The sequence below is a fragment of the Sceloporus undulatus genome, chromosome 5 (genome assembly GCF_019175285.1).
Source record: "Sceloporus undulatus isolate JIND9_A2432 ecotype Alabama chromosome 5, SceUnd_v1.1, whole genome shotgun sequence".
Taxonomy (NCBI): domain Eukaryota; kingdom Metazoa; phylum Chordata; class Lepidosauria; order Squamata; family Phrynosomatidae; genus Sceloporus; species Sceloporus undulatus.
In genome coordinates, this window is record NC_056526.1 from 4041687 (window position 1) to 4064654 (window position 22968).

Genomic DNA, 22968 nt, shown 5'->3' on the forward strand with positions numbered 1-22968 from the left:
ACATGAATGACTTGAATGTGGAGGTGGAAGCTTAGGTTTAAAAGCATCTCTTGCTCTTACATGCAAATTTAATGCAGCTTGAACCGCTTTAATGCATGGCTCAATTACCTTGAATTCTGGGATTTGTATCTGTTAGCTATTTTGCTCTCTTGTCAGAGGCTCTGATGCCACAACAAAACACTACTACTATTTACAATAAGCAGTAAATTATATATGTTTGTGTCCTTCAATTCATTTCTGTACTTACTGCACCCTAAATCTCCTTCTCATGGATTTTTTTGGGAATTTTTTTAATAGGTTGCCATTGTTTCTCTCATGCTAAGAGAGTGTGTTTGACTAGGAACCCTTGTGAGTTTCATGCCAAGCAAGATTTACATCTTGGTCTCCCTGTGTCTAATGCACACTCAAACTACTACCATGCTTGTGTGATCTTATCCTACTTAGGGTTTTCCTGATAGCTTTCTTGAGAAGAGTTTTTCTCTTTCTTCTGTAGGTGAGGGGTGTGACTTGTCCAAGGTCACTGTGGTTTCAGTATTGTTGATTGGAATTTGAACCCTTGCCTCCAGGTTGTAGTCCAATACTCAAATCACTTGCATCACAGTGACTCTCAAAGCGTTAAAAGGTGAATAATTCCTCCCCTTTTTATTCATACAGTATTTTTAAATTTAAATTATGCTTCCTAGTATGCAATGCTCTATTCCTTTTTCCCCACATAGGGTCTCCTTCCCTTTCATCGGCACTTCCCCTATCCCACGCATTGGGCATGGACGCATGGAAAAGTTACGGTCGTTTTTTTTTCACCCATCATATACATTCCCTGCTGGCAAGGAGACTATATGACAATTCAAGTCCCTTTACCTTCCTTGAAGTGAGGAAAAACAGATATGGTTAACTGGGTAAGCAACTCCACTTCTCTAAACCCGTTCCTTTTTTTCTCTGTGATCACACTTCAACAAAATATTCTTTGGAATTGATTTACTGGAATTTTTCTTGTTTTAAGAACTTATTGTCTTGTCATTAAAGGTGCCGTTTACTATCCATTGTTTTTAGTTACTTGGCATCATAATATTATTCTATCACAGTGGATCCTGGAACCAAACCCCAGTGATAACAAGGGCCCACTGTAATAAATAGAGTCTCCCTTATCTGTCATTCCAAATTATTTCAAACCCAAACTTGTTTATGGGTGGCTGAGAGACCATGAGAGAGAACTACTTTCTGACAGTTCAGTGTACCAAATTTTTGTTTCTGTACAAAATTATAAAGTTTATTATACTGTATATAAAATACCATCAGACTATTAGGTTTATATGTAAACATAGTGAATGTTTGTTTATACTTTCATCCCATCTGCCATGATCCTTCGTGAACGAGTGGATGAGTCTTACCTAACTTTATGTTGATGGATTATGTTTGTTATCATTATTTTACATGTATCATCTTCTGTGTTTTGTTTCTGTTTCTGATTTCAATTATTAACAGTGGATCTTCAGACTCTAGTTTCTCATTAACAGTCCACCTTTTGGATCTAAGCCGATCCATGGCGTTGTGCTCGATGCTCAGTAAGTTTCCGTACCAGTCCTGCCGATCCCCAAGCCCTTCAGCCCAACAAAGATGAAGTGATCTGACTTCAAGCAGGCTGCGAAAGGTAAATGTATACAGTTTTGTCCCTCGAAATGGAAAAGCCCAAATATAAATAAGTCAAATTAAAATTGTGGTGCTGTTGTTTTTTTTTACCTGAGGAATTACTGTGCTTGGTATCCTGATGGCAAGCCACATTGTTCTCAATGGCGCAGTGTCTGCGCTGCCCTAGGGCAGCCCCATTGTCTCATTGGTGTGCTGCATGCTGCCACACCCATTAGGGAGGACCCTTAATGCCACATGATGAAGCCATTGAGTCTCTTCCATTGCAGCGCGCCATTTGCACATGCTGCCTTGGGTAACGAACTCAGCATCCGCGGTATTTTGCTATTATCGGGGGAGGTGGTCAGGAATTGATCCCACTCAGATTATCAGAGGACATCTATTTTCTAAGAACCTATATGTCCTCCATTGACTATGTCAGACTGGAGACGAGATTCCTAGAGATAAATATGATCAGATCTAAAATGGGTAACCATTGAATATAGGAGCTGATTTATTAGAAAGTTGGTGTATGTTTTTAAGAGCAATGTTTTGTCATGTTTCCAAGCTTTATATTTTTATCCTAATCAGCATACCGTCAGATGCTGTTGGACTGCAGCTCTCGCATTTCTACCATTGGCTTCTGCTATCATGGTTGCTGGGATTCACCTAATATATGTGGTTTGAGTAGTCCTTTGAGGAGGCTGGAACTGACTTCAAGTAAACATGCCCAGGTTCAGATACTGCATTGTCTTGTTATAGTGTGATCTGCTTGTTTTATTTTCAGAAGACTACAGGTTGATTTCTTATCTAATGCTTAGGGACCGAAGTGTTTGAATTTCAGATTTTTTTTTTTTTTCAATTTGGATATAAGTTGTACCGGATCGTAATGGTCTTTCAGACATTTAAGAAATTTTCTCCGGGTTAAAAAAAAATCCATTTAAAAAAATTGTTCCGGGTGTACGAAGGTGTTTTTTCGGTTTTGTTACGAAAAATTTTTTTGTTTTGGTGGCGTATTTCGCAGATAATCCTGTGGTTTTCCCCATTAGGCCTATGGCTTTTTTCGGCTTACGAGCATTTCGGGTTTCGAAGCGGCGGCGTAACGAATTAAATTCGTAACCGGGGTACACTGTATTTTGTCTTATATTGAGGTTATCTTGGGTTGGGACCAAGTTAAACATTGAAATTAATCTCATGGGGCAGTCAGACTCTTAGAATATAGAGCCGGAAAGGTACATACATATTGTAAATATTGTTGTGCTGAAAAAGATGGTGGCGACTGAGGTGTCACGATCAGCTACCTGTCGGGAACAGTTGGATTGGGGAAGATTGGGGAGTTGAAGGCAGAGAGGCGCCGAACCTGCTAGAGTTTGTTGCCATTACTGGGCTTTACGCTGCAGGAAGGCCCATACTGGAAAGCATCTTTTTCCTGGTTCAAGGTGTGGGCACGAGGTTTGGCGAGCAGACAACTGCTTGACCACATGACTCCTGGACTGCGCAGTGCACGCACGTGAGTGTTCTAACGCAATACAGGCCAATTTGTCCAACGGAATCACTTTCTGTAGGATTTGACCTCCTGATTGACAAGGATATGCAAAACATTTCACTTTTGCCTCTGTTCCAAACATCTTATGTGTTGTTGTTCTCCCGTCCATTGTCTGTAGTGGATTAATGCGACAATTTAGTACCTCTTGTTCAAGAAAATGGTCTGGAGCACTCGCGGCGAGGATGGGATGCCCCAGCATTGCCGATTGGGGTTCGTCCCAACAATAAGATAGAATCATAGAGTTGGAAGCGACCTCCAAGAGCCATCACGTCCAACCCCCTCGCCTGCAGGATACACCGTCACAAGTACCTCCTGTGGACAGATGGCCAATCGCCTCGTCAACCGTGCCACACTTTTTCCGCGAAGTGCGGACGGTCCCTTTTTGGGATGTCTTTTAACAGGTGGATTAGTAGTAGTAGTAGTAGGGTCTGGCTAAGCCAAATCCACTGGGGCTGGGCGAGCAGAGCTGGGGCCTGGCATAGCCTCAGGACCTGCACCCAAGGAGCCGAGTCCTCCTCCTCCTCCTTGTCCTCCAAGTCCTCCTCGTGGTTGGCCATGACACCAGGGCTGTGTCTTGCATGCAATAAATCTTGGTTATCCTGAGGCCTACCTGTGAGTGTGATTCCTGCCTGTACATTTTCCTGATTCCAGAAGCAGAGCTTCCAGCCAAGGGTTTCTGAGAGAGGAACAAGGAGCTCAGCATGCTGCCTGTGGATCTGGGATGGCCAGCGGTTGCTGAGGAGTCAGATGAGATATTGAGAGAATGTCTCTCTAACCTCTGAAACCAGATGCTGGGTGGCAGACTGTTAGCTGTTCCTCTCCCCTTTGATGGAGGACAGAATTGCTAAGTTTGCCCAAGGAGCAGCCATCTTGTCCTCAGGCAAGGAAATGCCTTTGCATGGTCCTGTCAGCATTGCAGAAGGATTAGGAAGCAAAACTGTTTCTGCCTGCAGAATCTGGCGCTCCTAGTCACTGCGGTCGAGCGGCTTTTATTCTCTTGCCAATACTTTCCATGCAGCTGGGAGCTTTTGTGACAGAGAAATCTTAAAGGCCCTGTAAAGCTACAATTCCCAGGATTCCACAGGATGGATACTTAAAAGCGGTGCCAAGCTGCTTTATTTCCACAGTGTAGATGCACCTCTGGTTTGACTTCTCAGGCTCCATTCTCACTGCAGTAATAACACCGCATGACACCACTTTTACTGCCACGGTTTAGTGCTAGGGAATTCTGGGAACTGTAGTTTTGTGACACATTTAGCCTTCACAAAAGTGCAGTTCCCAGAATTCCATACCACTGAGCCATGGCAGTTAAAAGTGGTGTCAGACTGGATTATTTCTGCAGAAGTTTTGTGATCTATTTAGGCTTCTCTCTCAGAGAGATCTGCTGCTACAACAAACTACAGTTCCCAGAATTCCATATTATTGATCCCTGGCAGTTAATCAAACTGGATTATTTCTGCAGTGTGGATGGCTTGTAACTGAAAGATAGACGTTGGTAGCAAGGAAATCTAGAATGCTACCAACTTCTATCTTTCAGTTAGTCTCAAAGGTGCTGGAAGATCACTTTGCTTTGTTGTTGTTGTTGTTGTTGTTGTTGTTGTTGTTGTTATTTAGTACAGTGGTTCCCAAACTTTAGGCCTCTGGATTTTTGGACTTCAACTCCCAGAAGCCTCAGCCAGCATGGTCAACAGTCAGGAATGCTGGGAACTGAAGTCCAAAACATCTGGAGGACCAAAGTTTAGGAACCACTGATTTACTGTACTATATATACTGCATAGTATTATTATTGTAAAATACATTTTCCTGTGTGGCTTATGCACCAACAGTGAAATACAATGAAAGGCTGACTGATCAAATGAAGCAACTGGATTTTGTACTTTGATTATTTTTAAAATAATATTTATTTATTTAATTTATTCATTGCACTTATGTCTCACTTTTCTCCTAAAATAAACCACGCAGAGAATCAGAATGATATATTCAAAAAGTGGGATACATATTGTTATAAACCCAGAAAGGATACACGGCTGAACAAATATTATTTAGAAGTTCAGCATCCCTTATCTGGAGTTCCAAAATCCACAATTCTGTGCACAAAATTATTAAACAATATTCTATAAGATTACCTTTGTATGATCTGCATAATAATGTGTATAAGGTGAAACATGTTTATTTTGCATTTAGCCTTGGGTCCCATCTCCAAAATAGTTCATTATGTACATATTTGCAAATACAGGTATATTTGGCCTTCCATAACCGTCTTTATCCAAGGATTCAACTATCCATGGCTTGAAAATATTAAAAAATATATTGACAACAACAACAAATTGGCCTTTTAATATAATGGAGGAAAAGGGAGGGAAAAAAATTAATAAATTCAGGGGCTGGTGCGTTATGTGGCCCATTATTAAAAAAACAGTACAGTTCAAAACATACAAAAGTGAGACATTAAAATGGAATTAAATTATTACAATGTTAAAACAGATTGCATTTTTTAAAAAAAAAACTGCATTCCAAAAAGCAAACCTCAATTTTGCCATTTTATATTTGGGACACCATTTGACTATGCCACTGTATTTAATGAGACTTGAGCTTCCATGGATTTTGGCATCCACAGGAGATCCTGGAACTAAACCCCAGCGGATACCCAGGGCCCATTGTAATAATAATAATAATAATAATAATAATAATAACGCCCCATTGTATATAAAGTGACTTGAGCATCCCTGGATTTTTGTGTGCCCAGAGGGATCCTGGAACCAAAAACTCCCAAATCCCAAACACCTCTGGTCCCAAGCATTTTGGGCAAGGGAGACTCAACCTATAGAAGCAACCGTTGCACAGTGTTCTTAAAGTCCCTTGTCACTAGGTTTCCAAGAATGATGGTTCTAATTCTCCCAGTTGCCAAGGGACCAACTCTGTTGCTATTGCTCTTCTCTCTTGGAAGGGTCCAGTGCTGCACACAGCATCCTTTCCGGTCGCTCAAACCAAGCGACTCCCATGGCCTTGAAATTCATCTCTGGGTGGTTGACACCCCAGCATTCGAACACAGATCTCATAGAACCTGTTATCAATGTTGAACCTGGCGCAGTCCCTCAAGATTGTGATGCGGAAGAAGAGGATGACATTTGCTGGTTTTTGGGGAAAATCATATTTTATTACTGTTTGGCTGTCAGTGTTATAAAGATCATCTATCTTGCCATAGACAGGGTAAGATGCTCTTAGTCACCACATCAATGCCCTGTTTAAAAGGATGATGGCTCTTGTTTCTGACCAGTGCTCAAACCACTCATTTGTATGTACATCTTATACTGTTTTTACACTTTTTTTTAACTATTTTAAATTTTTATTGCAATGTTTTGTTTTGTTTTAAAATGTTTTTCCTGTGAGCTGCCGCCTTGGGTCCCTTTTGGGAGAAAAGCGGCATAGAAATAATAATAATAATAATAATAATAATAATAATAATAATAATAATAAATATTTATTAATATAAAAACACAAAAATAAAACAAAAACATTCAAGCAGAAACAAAGAAACAATGACCAACACTCACAAATATTACAACACTCTCAGTATCTTCCTGAACTTAAACAGTCTCGCTTTAACAAGGATTTATGACAATTCTCTTTCATCTCTTAATTTAATCTACTTGCCCTTTCTAATTGTATTTTAGTCCCTTTATCCGTCTTTAAACCTTACCTATACAAAGTCATAATCTTTTAATACATATCTAATTCTTATACTTATTTCATGAGATAACCTCTATGTTCTTTTAAACACTCTTTTTATCCATTCATTTTAAGATCGATATCTCCCTTATATAAAAGCAAGGTTATATTTAATCATTTCTTTCTTCAATCCAAACATAAACTGATTTTCCTTTTTTATATACAATAATAATAATAAACCATACTTACACCATACAACCAGTACATATTTCAATACGCGCTTTAAAATCATCCATTTATAAATCTCAAGGGTTGTTTTTGCTGCTGCTGCCGCCCTTTGCTAGGGAATCCTGGGAATTGTGGTTTGTTGTTGTGATACTAGAGCTCTCTGACAGAGAAGGCGAAACTACCAAGATTCCCTTGCATTGAACCAGGGCAGTTAAAGCGGTCTCAAACTGGATTATTTCTGCAGTGTGTCTTGGACCTTAGCTTCTCATAGTCTAGCAGTTCCTCTTCCTTAGATTTTTGCAATTTTAGTTTAATATGTTTGTCTAACTGTCTGTGTTTTTATGGCGGGTTGATTCTCCCTTATCCAGAATATTCCAAAATCCCAAATTATCCACATGGGTGGCGGAAATATGGACCCTTTGCTTGCTGATGGTTCAATGTACACAACATCGTTTCATGCACAAAATTATGAATTGTTTTAAAGTATATGGGTTTTGAGTGATTTTATCTTTTTAAAACTATATTCTATTTTTAAACAAATGACCTTTTAAATGTTGCAATAGTTTAATGCTGTTTTCATTGCCAGTTTTGTAGGTTTTTAATTGTATTGCGCATTTTAGACTATAAGCCGCTTTGGGCCCCAGTCTTGGGAGCAAAGTGGGATAGAAATAAATATTATAATAAGAATAATAAGAAGAATGGAAAAAATATAGCTTTTAAATTACTTTCTGTCTATGTTGATAAGATGTATATGAAGCATAAATGAATTTTATGTTTAGACTTGGGTCCCATCTCCAAGATATCTCATGATGGACATGCAAATATTCCAAAATCTGATAAACTCAGAAATCCAAAGTATTTCTAGTCCCAAGTATTTCAAATAAAGAAGTCTCGCTGTTTGGACGTTCACCTCTGTGGACAGTTCTGTATTTTGGAATATTCCAGATAAGGGACTGTGTTGTTGGCAGATAAAATTAGCTTACTTGGTGGCTCCTGGCGGTGTTTGCATGAAGGTCCCTTAGCAAATACATTTTTGGCATCAGATTGCTTGCTCTGCCAACAGGATATACAGTACTTTTTGATTCAGTTGATTTGCTCAGTTGGCCTTCGCCTCCAAAACACTGGCAGAAATAGTTAGCCTGCAGAAATAATAGACCAAACTCTGAAGCTGGTAGATTGTGGTAAAATACAGTAATGTTATGTTTTAATGTCAGCTTCATAACCAACATTTCATTTCCCCCTCCAAATATTATAGCTTAAAGTATTTTTTTTTCATATTTTCAGATCAGGATGCAAAAATGTGATTTGATATCGTGCAAAATCGTGAAAAGTGCAAAAGGTAAAATTTCATAGCATTTCTACTGTGTTATACATGTGTGTGAGAGAGTTTATTGTTGTGTGTCTTCAAGTCGTTTCCATTTTATGGCGCTCATGGAGTTTTCTTGGCAAGTTTCTTCGGAGGGGGTTTGTGTTGCCATCCTCTGAAGCTGAGAGAGTGTGACTTGCCCAAGAGTGTGACTTGCCCAAGGTCGTCCAATGGGTTTCCATGGCCAAACCAGGATCCGAACCCTGGTTTCCAGAGTCATAGTCCCACGTTCAAACCAATACACAATGCTGAGAAATCATAGAGGTAGAACAGACCCCAAGGGTCATCCATCTAACCCCATTTTGCCATGCAAGAAAACACAACTTTTAACAAATGGCCACCCAACCTCAGTTTAAAAACCTCCAAAGAAGGAGACTCCACCACCCTCCAAGGCAGCACCCTCCACTATTCAGCAGCTCAACTGACATAACTGGACATCAGGAATGTTTTACTTCCTAATTTTCCTAATGTTTATGTGGAAGGGAAATTAATTAAGGAACAAATGCTAAATTTGCCTTGTGGCAAATAAAGATGTGTCTCTTGCATCTGTCACGGTTGTGTAGAAAGAGGGAATTTCAGTAATTGTGGCTTGCAATGCAACGTATACTGGTTGAAACTCCAAGACTTTATCACACGGGGACAACTGGAAGTATAAAGGGGGTTATCCCATAAAAATCACCCATTTGCAATTAAGATTTTCACATGATGTTGCGATTAAACAGCTATTATCTTGGGAATAAGTCTTTGGAAAAGAATAAGTCGACACAGATCATCCTATTGACTATCCATTGACTGTCCTATTTCTTGTCTTAGTAATTGTTTTAATGATCTTAATTGTATTTTATTATAGTTATTGTTATGTTTGTATTTACTGTTGTTGATTTGGGGTTAAGAAGAGAGGGGGATTGTGGGATTTTATTCTATTGTATTTTATGGATTTATTGAGGTAAGCCGCCTCAATCTTGTTGTAGAGGCAGGGTAGAAATAAATAATATTATTATTATCCCAGGAATGTCACGCAATTACAATAAAGCTTTCACACGACGTCACTTTGAAAAGCGATTAAAGTGGTATTAACCTGTGAATAAATAACCAGGCGATAAACAGCAACAACTCATTTGTGGAAAAATCCTGAAAATGATTTCTTGCTGTTTATAGCCTGGTTAGTGCCTGGTTATTCCCAGGATATTAGCTCTTTTATCACGCTGCGCCTGAAAATCTTAATTGTGATTGTGTAATTGTGTGTTTAAACCCCACTTAAACTTCCAATTTTCCTCCGTGTGATAAAGTCCTCAAACTGGATTATTTCTCCAGTGTGTTTTGGATCTTTTGTAAGTTTGTAATTGTACTGCATTTTTAGACTGTAATCCAGTTTGGGTCCCAGTTTTGGGGGAAAAGCAGGACAGTAGTAATAGTAGTAATAATAATACCACTTAATGTCTACTTTATCATTAAGCCTCTCACTTCTGCAGCTACTCCTTGGAAGAAATACTTACCTCTATGGTTTGGATGCCTTAATACAATTGTTGGCTAACGGATGATTCAGGGGTGGCACATTCTCCTATAAACTTTGTAATTACATGTGAACTATTCCCTTACAGATATACATTGTGTTTATACTGTTAATGATTTTATAATTGGTTAAAATTACATTGTTGCACTGTATACATTTATCAATAAGGCCATGACAAATTGCTATAAAAGTAACTATTGCTCCAATAGAAGGCTACCTGATTGCTAATCACACTATAGACTGCATCCGTACTACAGAAACAATCCACTCTGACACCACTTTAAGCGCCATGACTCTATGCTATGGAATCCTGGGAATTGTAGTTTGTCATGGCACAAATGTTCTCCGACAGAGAAGGATTAATTACTCACAAAACTATAATTCTCAGAATTCCACAGCATTGAGCCAAGGCAGTTAAAGTGCTGTCAAACTGGATTATTTCTGCACTGCGGATGCAGCCATAGTTACCAAGTTCAGGTGTTTCCTATATTTGTTTATATTACCGTTCCTATGGTAAATTTTGTGATCAGGCTGCATCTGTGCTGCAGAATGAATGCAGTTTGACACCGTTTTGCTATGAATTCCAACAGAGCTTTCAGACAGAGAAGACTAATTATCTCATCAAACATCAAATCCCAGGATTCCGTGGCATGGAGCCATGGCAATTAAAGCAGTGCCAAAACTGCATTATTTCTGCACTGCAGATGAGACCATAGTCTCAAAATCTCTTTTGAGCCTCAAAGATCATCTCCAAGGTGCTCCAGAATTCCCTTCTGTCTTTTCATTACAGTTAGTCCTCCATATCCACAGATTTTTACCAACAGATTCAAGCATCCGCAGCTTGAAAATATTTAACATATATATGTGTGTGTGTGTGTGTGTGTGTGTGTGTTCCCAAAAGAAATCTTTGATTTTGCCATTTCATATAAGGGACATCATTTTACTACATCATTGTATTTAATGGGACTTGAGCATCTACACTTTTTGGTATCCACACAGGGTCCTTGAGCCAAGCCCCAGTGGATATCAAGGATCCACTGTATTTAATACAATGGGCCCTCTACATTCATTGGGGTTAGGAACACAGGCCCCTTGTGAAAGTGGAAAAACCTCAAATTAAAAACAACAGCATTATTTCTTTTTACCTGGGAGAAATTCTCTAGGAATCTCTAGGGAGTTTATTAGACATGGGGGAAATCAGGGGTTTAACTGGGCATTATCCAGAGATTTTCAACACATTGCGATTAAAGATGACATATCCCAGGAATAGCCAGGGAATAACCAGCAACAAATCATTCATGGGGAAATCCTGTGATATATTTGTTGCTGGTTATTCCCTGGTTATTCCTGGGATAAGTAATCTTTAATCGTCATCGTGTGCAAAAATCTTTATTGTAGTTGCATGAATATTGCTTGTTTATACCCCTGATTTTCTCCATTTGATAATGTCCTAGGCCTTCCAGCACAACTGTAACTAACATCTGCTGGAACTTGACCATAGAATTATGCTGGAGGGCCTACAAATGCCTAGAGAACTGTTCTCTCTAGGTCCTCCAGTACAACTTCTTGAAGAGATTGACCACGGAGTTGCACTGGAGGACCTAGAGTAACAATTCTCAAACCCTGGCCTTCCAGACATTTAGGACTTCAGCTGCCAGAAATTCCAGACCACTGGCCAAGATGGTTGAGGCTTCTGGGAGCTGAAGTCCAAAACATCTGGAGGACAAGAGTCTGAGGATCACTGAGAACAGAATCTGTGAATAATCAAAGCTGCAAATACGGAGGGCTGACTGTAATCTGTCTCTTTCCCTTTCTTTAAAAGAAAAAAAAGGAACACAAAAACACCCTCCAACCCATCCTCTTCCATCTTGTCTTGATGCCAGGTTGCCGGGAGTGCGACTGTGAGTGTCACATCAAATCCAACGTATGCAGTTTCTTAAGAAAACTGTTTGGAGGGAAAGCGTGCGTCTGCAGGGAGGTTCCAGCTTCCTACCGTTCTCTCAAGAAAGCCCTGAAGAAGTGCCTCTCCAGATTCAGCCAGCAAACCTTCCGCACCAGTGACTCCTCCGACTCGGAGACCTTCGTGTCCCAGGTGTCCTCCTGGAAGGGATCGAAGACGCGGACAGAGAAGAGCCGCAGTGTCTCCAGCCAGAGGTCAAAAAGGGCAAAGAAGAGATCGAAGAGTCCAGAGGAAGGCTGGATCCGGGCCCAGCCTTGCGCCCACTGCAAAGCCAAGCGGACCAGAGAATGGCTGGCTCAGCATTTCTTTGACCAGGATTAGTCCAAAAGGATGAGAGCAATGGCAGCAGGTCGCCCCACTTTCAGACCTTTCCCACACTACCACAATTGTGGCTCCTTCATACACCATCCTGGCATTTGTAGTTTGGCAGGGCACAAATAGAGCCTTCTGGCAAGAAAATTCTTCTTTCTTTCTTTAAATTTTGATAAGTTTATTTTCCTAAAAGTTAAGAATAGTAAAATATCAAAAACCATGTACATCTCAGACGTTTATACAAAAAGAAAAGACCAAGAAAAAAACTGTAAAAAGAAGGGAAAACAACTAAATACGCTTAAAAAAAGAAAAAATAATTAGCATCTCTCTTTAGTAAAAAAATGCTTCATTTATAGATATGCATCTTGATATACAATCTTTCCATTAAGATTTGACTTTCTTCCACATGCTTAACAGAGCCCATCTCACCACATGAATTTTAAGTGCTCCTTGCCAAACTACAGATCCCATGACTCTGTCGGAGGAAACCAAGCAGGAGCAAAGCGTGGAAGAGACAACAAACTGCATAGGTGTTTTGCTCTACTCTAGTGACAACTATGTTGTGTCGAGTCCAGGGGTGCCCCACAAGTAACCAGACAATCTGAAACACGCCGGAGTGAGTGAGTGTTGAAAGTGCTGACATTTAAAATAAAAATCTGGATTTTGGAATGCCATGGCTTTCATAGAATCCTAGAGTTGGAAGAGACCACAAGGGCCATGCAGGAAGACAAAAGGCACAGTAGAGAAGGGCCCTGTGGCCTATCGCTTTTAAAATTAACAAGGGGTAATAGGAACAGTAATAATAATAATAATAATAATAATAATAATAGGAAAGAGAAGAAGAAAAAGAAGCTGCTTCTAATGTCTAATCTGTATTGCAGAAATTATTATTATTATTATTATTATTATTAGTAGTAGTAGTAGTAGTAGTAGTGCTGTGTGCCTTCAAGTCATTTCGGACTTATGGCAACCCTAAGGCAAACCTATCATGGGGGTTTCTTGGCAAGATTTCTTCAGAGATGGTTTGCCATTGCCTTCCTCTGAGGATGAGAGAGTGTGACTTGCCTAAGGTCACCCAGTGGGTTTCATGGCTGAGCAGGAATCGAATTCTGGTCTCCAGAGTTGCAGTCCAGCACTCAAACTACTATGCCTCTCTGTATTCCTATTGTTGTTGTTGTTGTTCTTCTTCTTATTATATTATTATTAGAATTGGAATTAGTATTATATTTTTTTTTACCCACTTCTCCCTACAGACCAAGACAGAGAACAACAGACCAACAAATGCACAACACCAGTTAAAAGCACCACATCAGTTAAATCACCCATCAGTTTAAAAGAACAAACAAGACACATAGATAGTAAAGCAATTCACATTTTAAAATTACAGTAATCATTTAAAATTTGCAATTCAAAAATCATCTGGACAAGCCTGCCGGAAGAGACTGGTCTTTAATGCTGCTTTAAACTTTGACCATGCATTCACCTGTCGAATCTCTTTTGGCAGGTCATTCCACATTCTAGGGGCAGCTGGCAATGCGCTTTGACACTGCTTGAACTGCCTTGGCTCCATGCTATTGAATTCTGGGGTTTGTCATTTTGTGAGATATTTAGCCTTCTCTTCAAACTACACATCCCAGGATTCCATAGCAGAGAGCCAGCAGTTCAAGCAGCATCATGGACATTTGTTTATATTCCACACAACAGCCCTGAAAGGTAGGGCAATGTTAGCATTCTGGTTCAGGAATCACTTTCACATGGTTCTCTTGGTGGATGTCTTGTATTTAGAATATAGGAGGTTGCCTTATATTCCATGTGCGTAGGGCAGATCTGGGCAACTGCTGCACCAGGCATTCATTTTCACCCATGCGCCGTCTCCTTGGGTTGAATCGGAATGAAAATGAAATTTCCGCTTTAATTTTTGGCCTATTATTGATGACTTGGGGTTGATGAGTTCCTATGGAGGTAAAATTAAGAAAAACTGTCCCATTCTCACTCACAGACACCTTTTACCCAAATCAGAGCCTTGAGGCTTATCTACACAATTGAAATACTGTATATACTCATGTAGAAGTGTAGAAATTTGACCCCCAAAAAACCCTGATTCGACTTATCCACAGATCAATGTATTGTATTTTAAAGTGTGTGTCTGTGTGTGTGTGTGTGTGTGTGTATAGAGAGAGGGGGGGGGGGGCAAGAGTTTAATCTGCCCTGGAAGCACTGAGCCCCTTCTACTCTCTCATCTATCCTGCCTTTAGTAAGGGCAAAAAATAGTTATGCCTGCTGGAATTTTGTAACTTCTTTGGCATTGTTTCCCTTTAATTCGTCCTTTACATCCTTCATTATATGCCCCTAGGTTTAACCCTCGACTTATCTACAGGTTATATCAAAATCCATAATTTTGGCCCCAAAACTTGCGTTTGACTTATATATGAGGCCGACTTATAATCGAGTAGATATACGGTACTCCTCATTCCAATGGAATACAATGCAATCTGGCCACACATGATTTTTGGGAGTTCGGGGTTTTCTTAAGGAATCCTGCAATGCCAAAAAACTACTTAAACTCCAGGGAAAAAAAGGCTTTGCAGTTTTTACCATAGTATGTGTGGAAATTTGCAGAAATGCACATTGTATCACATCTGGCTGTATGCTTCATACGGATTTGGACAGCTGTGCATTTTCGGCAGAGGGAGGGCAACTAGATCTCAATAAATGTAAATTTGCACAGGAAGGTAAAGAACATTAACTATTGATGCGACATTAGCTGCATCCCCACTGCAGGAATAACCCAGTTTGACACCACTTTAACTGCCATGGCTCAGTGAATGCTATGGCATTCTGGGAATGCTTGTTTTGTGAGAGATTTAGCCTTGTCTGCCAGAGCTCCCTGGTGCCTCAACGAACAACAATTCTCAGAAATTTATAGCATTCATTGAGCCATGGGGATTAAAGTGGTGTCAAACTGGATTATTTCTGCAGTGTGGATGCAGCTAAGGTTAAGTGAATTCCACAATGCACCTCACTAAAATTCAGAGGAGGCACCCATTTGTGCAAAACTCTCATGCAACCTTGTGTAGGAAAATGTCGCTGATCAGGCACACAAGAAACAGCCAGGAGCCACTGAAAACAAACCCAAACAAAGTCAGAACCTGTCTGTTGCTTCTGGAGTGCATCACTATTTTCACAGCCTTCTTGGCCTAAATAGACTTTGCTGAAACATGCAGAGCACTTAAGTACACTTGACGGCTGTGGTGAGGTTGGTTGCTCTCCTGGCTTTGTTTGCCAACCTTGCTGATCAAACTCCTCTGCCCTTTAATTATGAAAATCTCTCAGTAAGCAACTCCTACGGAAGGAGAAGACACTCTTATCAAGAAAGGCGCCTTGATCCCTTCGGTACATAAGAATTCAGACACATGGAGCCTCTCTGCAAAATGACTTGAGGGTAGGCACCTGCCCTCACATGCACAAACCCTTACAAATCCTGCCTGTTGGATCATAATTTTTCTGGTTTTGGACCATTTTTCCACTATGAGGGTGATTCTGCTGCTGGGAACCCTCATTGGGGCAACCTGGGGCCGGGAAAGATTTACTGGGTGAGTTACCATTCCAGTTCTTGTCTCTTTGTTATGCTTCTTTCATCTTCCTTCAAAGATTTGAGCCAACAGTGTGATGCAGCAGCTAAAAAAGCCAATACAATTTTAGGCTGCATCAGTAGGAGTGTAGTGTCTAAAGTGAGGGAAATAATCATGCCACTCTGTTCTACTTTGGTGAGACCTCACCTGGAATACTGTGTACAATTCTGGACACCACAGTCCAAGAAGGATGTGGACAAACTGGAATGTGTCCAGAGGAGAGCAACCAATGTGGTGAAAGGTCTGGAGACCCCAAGGCTTATGAAGAGAGACTTAGGGAGATGGGAATGTTTATCCTGGAGGAGGTTAAGGAGTGATATGATGGCTATGTAAGGGATGTCATATGGAGAATCATAGAGCTGGATGATACCCCCAAAAGTCAAGCAGTACAACCCCATTCTGCCATGCAGGAATACAGAATCAAAGCACCCCCGGCAGCTGGCCATCCAGCCTCATTCCTGGTATAGATGTCAGGCTAACAGGGCAGTAATTGTCTGGGTCCTCTTTTGCCTCCTTTTTGAAGATGGGAATAACAGTTGCCCTCCTCCAGTCCGCTGGTACTTCTCCAGTTTTCCAGGATGGAGCAAGCTTTTCTGCTGCTCCAGAGATTAGCACAAGGAGCAATGGATGAAACTACAGGAAAAAGAGATTCCACCTCAACAGTAGGAAGAAATCCCTGACAGTAAGAGCTATTTCAACAGTGGCTGCTGCTGCTGCCTTGGAGTGTGATGGAGTCTCCTTCTTTGGAGGCTTTTAAACAAAGGCCGGATGGCCATCTCTCATAGGTGCTTTGACAAATGTTACTCATTCCAGAATAAGCAGACGTATGTCCTCCCCCTTCGTTGTTCCCATTCTTCATGTCCGGATTGAACACATCTCCACCAGCATTTAAAGTTCCAAAAAGAAAGTGAAAGAAACTTTATTTGCTATTCCAAGAGTGCATCTACACTGTAGAACAAATGCAGTTTGACATCACTTTAACTACCTGTAACATAGAGAGCACTCCATCTTACAGAATCCTGGGATTTATAGTTTTTGTGAGGCACCAGTACTCTGGCAGAGAAGGCTAAAGACTTTGTAAAACTACATATCCCAGGATTCCACAGGATGGAGCCGCAGCACTTAAAGCGATGTCAAGTTGCATTAGTTCTACAGGGCAGATGCACCCTCATGTGCACTTATTCAGGATTACACAGAAGTACAAGCACAATTTTTGTGTGGGAGAATTTCTGGAAAATTCCAAATCTGTGAAAATAAAAGAATCCTTACCATACTTTGTTGTCCTAAAGAGACACAGCCTTCAAGGGTGCTTGAGTTTCCTATTCCTAGTCTGTCTTCCACCACATTTTGGGTGCTAGTAGATTTGCACTCAGAACAACTTCCTTTGGTAATATGGCAATTAAAGAAACAATATATATGTCCACTATGCTTTCTCACAAAGAAAATAGATCCTGCTCATTATACAGGTTGAGTCTCCCTTATCTGGAATTCCAAAATCCAAGATTGTCCAGAATGGAGATTGTAACCTCTTTGCTTTCTGATGGTTCAATGTACAAAAACTGTTTCACCTACAAAATTATTTAAAATATTGTGTATAAATTTACCTTCTGTCTACAGGTATACGGTGTAAATGAAGCATAAATGAATTTTGTGTTTAGACTTGGATCCAATCTCCAAGATATCTCCTAATGTATTTGCAAATATTCCAAAACCTGAAAAACTCTGAAAAGATACTTTTGGTCTAATAAGGGAGTACAATGACAGCACTGTGACCCATCTTTAACCGCCATGGCAACATCCTATCGAATCCTGGGATTTGTAGTTTGAGCTCTCTGGCTGTGAATATGCATAGGATGGAGCCATGGCAGTTCAAGTGAAATTATATTGCTATCATTATATTGTGTGAAAAGCCTCTCATTAAATAAATTCTGGAACATCCAACTTCCTGCGGAAATGGGAATCACAGCGTCAAAGACAGCAGATAGCTGAGAAGGTGTCAGTGGAGGTGATGATAATGAAGATGGTGAAACTGATGATGGTGGTGATGACAAAGTAAAAACCTTGTTATTCCAGTGACCAGGTTCTCCGGGTGGAGCCCTGCAACGAGGAACAGGTCCAGCTACTGAAACGGCTTCGAGCCCAGCAACCTCTCCAGGTGTGTCATGTCATACGGGGGTGTTAATTGCCCTTTCCACATGTGGATCAATGTTTTATCATTCAACCCATGCAAAGATATGCCATAATTAAGATATACCCCTGCATGTATGGCAATCACTTCTAGTCCCTTGGAATTTGGAGACACATTCCAAGTCATTTTGCCCACAATGCAGTTGCAATACTTCAGTAGCTAATATGTCAGAGGATAAGATAAGAATTCAAAATGACCTATGCAGAGTTGCTGAGACAGGAGGTCTTGGAGCTATCTCATCCATGGGGTCACCATGGGTTGAAGTCAACAAGAGGGCATTTAACAACAACAACAACAACAACAACAACAACAATTCTCCTTTCATCCCAGTTAAGCTAACTGAGTGCAAAAATTTTTGGTACTTTGAACTTAATTTGCAGCAACTGTAGTAAGGTGAGGACAAAACAAGAAGGAGGGAGGAGGAGACCAAAAGCAGGACATTTTAAAAGGAGCTGGAAAAGTGGGATGGCAGAGGGTTAATCAGGAAAGTTGGAGTAGGTCTGACTAGGAACACCTGCCAAATGACCCAGACATTTGGGAAGAATAAAGTTTGTGGACATAAGTTATAAGAGATGATATATTGGAAATTAGTTCTGTATGATAATAGATGAAGTTCAGTAAAACTATGATAATGTTAAAGAAAGTAATAGAGAGGACAGGAAATAGAAATGTATTGGCAGGTAGGAAGGAGGTATGAACGATGAAGTAAGTTAGAGATGGTATGTGTAAGTGTATGAAGGTTTGAGAAAGTGATAAGAAGGTATGGGGAAGAAGGGCAAAATGTGATCGAGAGAGTGAGAAAGAGAAAGGAAGGCTGGAGTGAGTGGAGGGGTATGGTATGAAAGTAAAAGAGGAAAGGAAAAGAAGGGAAGGATAAAGGATAAAAGAAAGAAGTGGGGAAGGTGTTGGTAGAATGTGAAGAGAGAGATGCTTGTAAATTGCAGATAGTCAATTTGTTATGTATGTCTTAAAATGTATTTTAGGTGTTTATGTGTTCTTTTGATTGCTATGATTTTATATATTTAATTTTTTAAAAATCAATTAAGAAGAAAAAAGAGTTTAAACCTTGATTGAGGGGTGAGCAAACTATAGGGGTCTAGTCCAGGGGACAGTTTTCTGATCCTCTCCCATGAAACCAAAATTGACTTGAAGTTCAGTTCCCATCCTTGTGTCTTCAGCCTCTGGGATTTATAGGCAGCCCCATTTCTCCCTTGTTTGGACATCAGTCGGGTTATCTAGGGAGCTCTTCTCTGGAGGTCAGCAGATTTAATTTCAATGGCACCAGAACTCATTTGGATTTTCTGCTTCCTATCCCAGCTTGACTTTTGGCGGTTCCCTTCCTTCCCAAATGAGCCAGCGGATGTCCAAGTGCCCTTTGTCAATCTCCAAAATGTGAAGGTCTTCCTGGAGTCCCATCACCTCAAGTACTGCATCATGATACAAGATGTCCAGGTAGGCCAAACATAGCAAAAACTATTATTATTATTATTATTATTAAACTTTATTTCTATAGCGCTGTAATTATACACAGCGCTGTACAAAGTTGGTAAAATTAGGAGTAGATAAAAGCCTGCCCAAGGCGTACATTCTAAGATAATAACAATTAAAAGAGGAATAGATAAAATTACCATCTAGAAAGGAAAAAACAGATTAAAAACATCAAATATCAAACAAATCACATCACATCAACTATTGTCAGACAGCCAGATAACAATCACAAATTCCCTGAGAACGCTTCCCTAAACAATATGGTTTTCAGCTCTGTCTTAAAGCTGGTTAGGGAAGTGATGAGCCGTGCATGCGGAGGAAGAAGGTTCCAGGAATGAGGGGCAGCTAGGGAGAAGGGACGGATCCGGGATGGGGCAGAGAAGATCCTGGGCTACCAGTACCATCCCAGCAAATTCTAATTTAACAGCACTTGTGAATGAAAAGCGGTATCAAACATGTCAGCTTCACACAGCATGGGTGCAGCAGGGGGAGTAGCAAATTCCTTTTGTAGCGGTGGCGATAACTTTGAAGGCTTGTACAGTACCAGTCATTTCTGCCACTGTAGACTCTTTACTCAAGCCTGGGCAATCTTCTTATTATATGACTATAAATGGGAACTGCAACATAATGTTGCTGTATAGACTGCTCCTGTTCATGTTCTACTCAGTCCTTCGTGCCTTCCTTTCGGTGGAAGATGGTAGCTTCCTTGTCCGTGGTTTTACTTCACAGCATGAACCAGAGCAATCTCAGAAAGAATTCTATTTGTACATCTATCAAAGTTCAAATCCCAGGATTGGATGGGATGGAGCCATGCCAGTTAAACCAGTATCTGACTGCTATGACTGCATGTACAGATACGTTCCAAGCTCATCTAATACCGTATTATTAAATTGTAGATGGGGCTCATGTCTTTTTCTCAAACAATTGAGAGGAAACTATCAAATTCTCCCTGTTGAAAGATGCTCTCTTCTTAGGCTGCAGTGGATGAAGAACGGCGAGAGATGAACCTCAACCAGCGAAGGGAACGGGGCAGCAACAGTTTCAACTATGGGGCTTACCACCCCTTGGAAACCGTAAGTAGGTCAAGAATTGAATCTCCTTTTCCTCCTCTTCGTCCGTTTTGTCTTTCACTTTCTGTCAGGTCAAGCTGAAGATTTTGGAGACAAAGGCAGGACTTTGCAACCATAATGTCCAAGGTTGCAACATCCAGCTAGGCATTTTAGCCTGAACTTTAAATTAGTCAGTGTTAAACCATGAATTTTAAATTGATATATTTTAAATTTTATGTTGTATGATGCACCTATGTTTTAATGTGTTTTTTGTGTGTCCTGTGTTTATGTGTTTTAACTTAATGTGTTTAAATGTGTTTAAATGATTTTATGTGTTTTAATATATGTTGTACCACACTGCCAGCCTTGGAGAGTGGCAGGTAAGATTTACTACTATTACTACTACTTTCCAACTTTATGATTCTGTGCTGGACCTATCTTGCACTGAGACTTGCATCTGCACTGCAGAAATAATGCAGTTTCACATTGCTTTAACTGTCTCCTTTACCTTTTGAACATACTGCTCCTGAAACTGACATACCTGAAATATATGTCTCCTTCCCTTTAATAGCCATGTACTTCTTTGTATGCACTCTTAGCAATAAATACATAGGAGTTTATCACACATCGGGGAAACTGGGGGGGAAATGGGGGCTTAAGCAGTAATTTTCCTGGGAAAGTTGCGCGATCACAATGAAGATTTTCACACACATCACAATTAGAGAGGATTTATCCCGGGAATTAAAAGGGAATTCCCGGGATAAGTCCTCTTTAATCGGGACGTTGTGTGAAAACCTTCACCTCAATCGCGTGACTTTCCCGGGAAAATGACTGTTTAAACCCCGATTTTCCCCAAGTGATAAAGTCCATCGCTCTGCTAGTCTGGAAAAATCAGTATGCAAAGGAATCTTGGAGCACCTTTGGGAATAACTGAAAGAAAGAAGCTGGTAGTATGAGCTTTCATAGACTTGAGTCTTGCATCCGAGGAAGTAGGCTCAAGCCTATGAAAGCTCATGCTACCAGCTTCTTTCTTTCTCTTATTAGTCTCCAAAGTGCTACTAGATCCATTTGCATATTTTTTAGCAACAAGAGGATCCTAACTTTCCTTTCCTTTGGTTTTGTTGGAAAATCAGCTTTCCATCCTCCACTTGCTTGCAGAAAGATGTTCAAGGTTCTAGTCCTCATATACTTTTATTTTCCTTTGTCTCCTCCTCTACCACCCAAAAAATGCTTGCAGTTATCTGCCAGAAGTGTGAAAATCCATAATTGTTTGAGTTTTAGATCTATCAAGCTATGGATGATCTTGTGGCCGAATTCCCGCAGCTGGTGAGCAAGCAACAGATTGGAGAGTCCTATGAAAAGCGGCCCCTCTACGTCCTCAAGGTATATTTGGAAGCCTCACTTGCCATCCCTGTGCTCTTTTCCCCAATTCAGAGAGAGGATTGCAATATAGCTTTGTAGCTAATTTCTTTTTTAAATTCTTGTAAACTGGTTTGAATGCCTTGACAGGAGAACGGTAAGATCTAAATTGAATAAATAGATTTAAAAAATAATCCACAGGGACCCTGTGAGAGCCATAATACAGGAGCTTTGCTGAGTCCCTGGAGATGGGGCAAATGTTGAAAGCACAGGGTTAAGGATTTAATTTATGAATAAATGGCTGTTTTGAAAGTTGAGCTTCCGTTCTGTAGTTCAGCACTGGAGGAAAGAACCGTCCTGCGATCTGGATCGATGCTGGAATCCATGCGCGAGAGTGGGTCACCCAAGCGACTGCTCTGTGGACTGCGAGAAAGGTCCGTGGCTTTTCATGTATAGTATTTTCCTCAATGCTTTTCCTCCTTTTCTCTGAACCAAACTTTCTCTATGTGACTTCAAGTCGCCTGCTGACTTATGGCAACCCCATGAATTTTTCACAGAACTTCCTTAAGCAAGGAATCCTCAGAGGTGCTTTGGCCCATTTCTTCCTCTGAAATAGAGCCCGCAGCACTTGGCATTTGTTGGCAGTTGCCCATCCAGGTAGTACCCAGGCCAGACCCTGCTTCACTTCCAAGATCAGACAAAACCTGGTGCCTTTAGGATGTTTGGGAATGAATCAAACTCAAGCAGGAGAATATTGCTATAATAAATTATGAAATTGAGTCTCCCTAATATGGAATGGTTAGAACCAGAAGTGTTTTGGATTTCTTGGTTTGGAGAAGGGAGCAGATCTCCATTTGGAAAAGGGTCAGCACTGACTGTGTTGGTCTGACTGAACACACCCAAAGAATAACAGCTGCAAGATCCTTCTGTGGCTTCTCTTTTCGTACTTCCAGATTGTCTCCGATTATGGATATGATCCTTCCCTGAACTCCCTGTTGAACACAATGGATATTTTTCTAATGGTTGTTGCAAATC

The 22968-nt window shown here is 40.5% G+C and overlaps 2 protein-coding genes across 3 annotated transcripts in view; both read left to right on the top strand.

Moving 5' to 3' along the window:
- The first annotated feature begins 3645 nt into the window (after positions 1-3645).
- On the top strand, positions 3646-12995 carry SSMEM1 (serine rich single-pass membrane protein 1). 2 transcript variants are annotated; one of them, XM_042469813.1, is made up of 4 exons: positions 3646-3781; positions 6117-6379; positions 8351-8405; positions 11829-12995. In XM_042469813.1, exons 2-4 carry the CDS (start codon positions 6170-6172, stop codon positions 12224-12226), a joined length of 663 nt encoding a protein of 220 aa, XP_042325747.1. In that variant the 5' UTR covers positions 3646-3781; positions 6117-6169; the 3' UTR covers positions 12227-12995. The 2 variants fall into 2 exon arrangements, with proteins under 2 accessions (XP_042325747.1, XP_042325748.1); XM_042469814.1 differs by lacking the exon at positions 3646-3781 and having other exon boundaries at positions 6096-6379.
- A 2750-nt stretch (positions 12996-15745) lies between these two features.
- LOC121931392 (carboxypeptidase A2-like) overlaps positions 15746-22968 on the top strand; it is a 10513-nt gene continuing 3290 nt past the window's right edge. Inside the window, 7 exon segments of the mRNA XM_042469108.1 lie at positions 15746-15810; positions 17923-18004; positions 19355-19489; positions 20500-20598; positions 21856-21957; positions 22266-22367; positions 22887-22967. Of these exon segments, the coding sequence (XP_042325042.1) occupies positions 15746-15810; positions 17923-18004; positions 19355-19489; positions 20500-20598; positions 21856-21957; positions 22266-22367; positions 22887-22967 (666 nt within the window).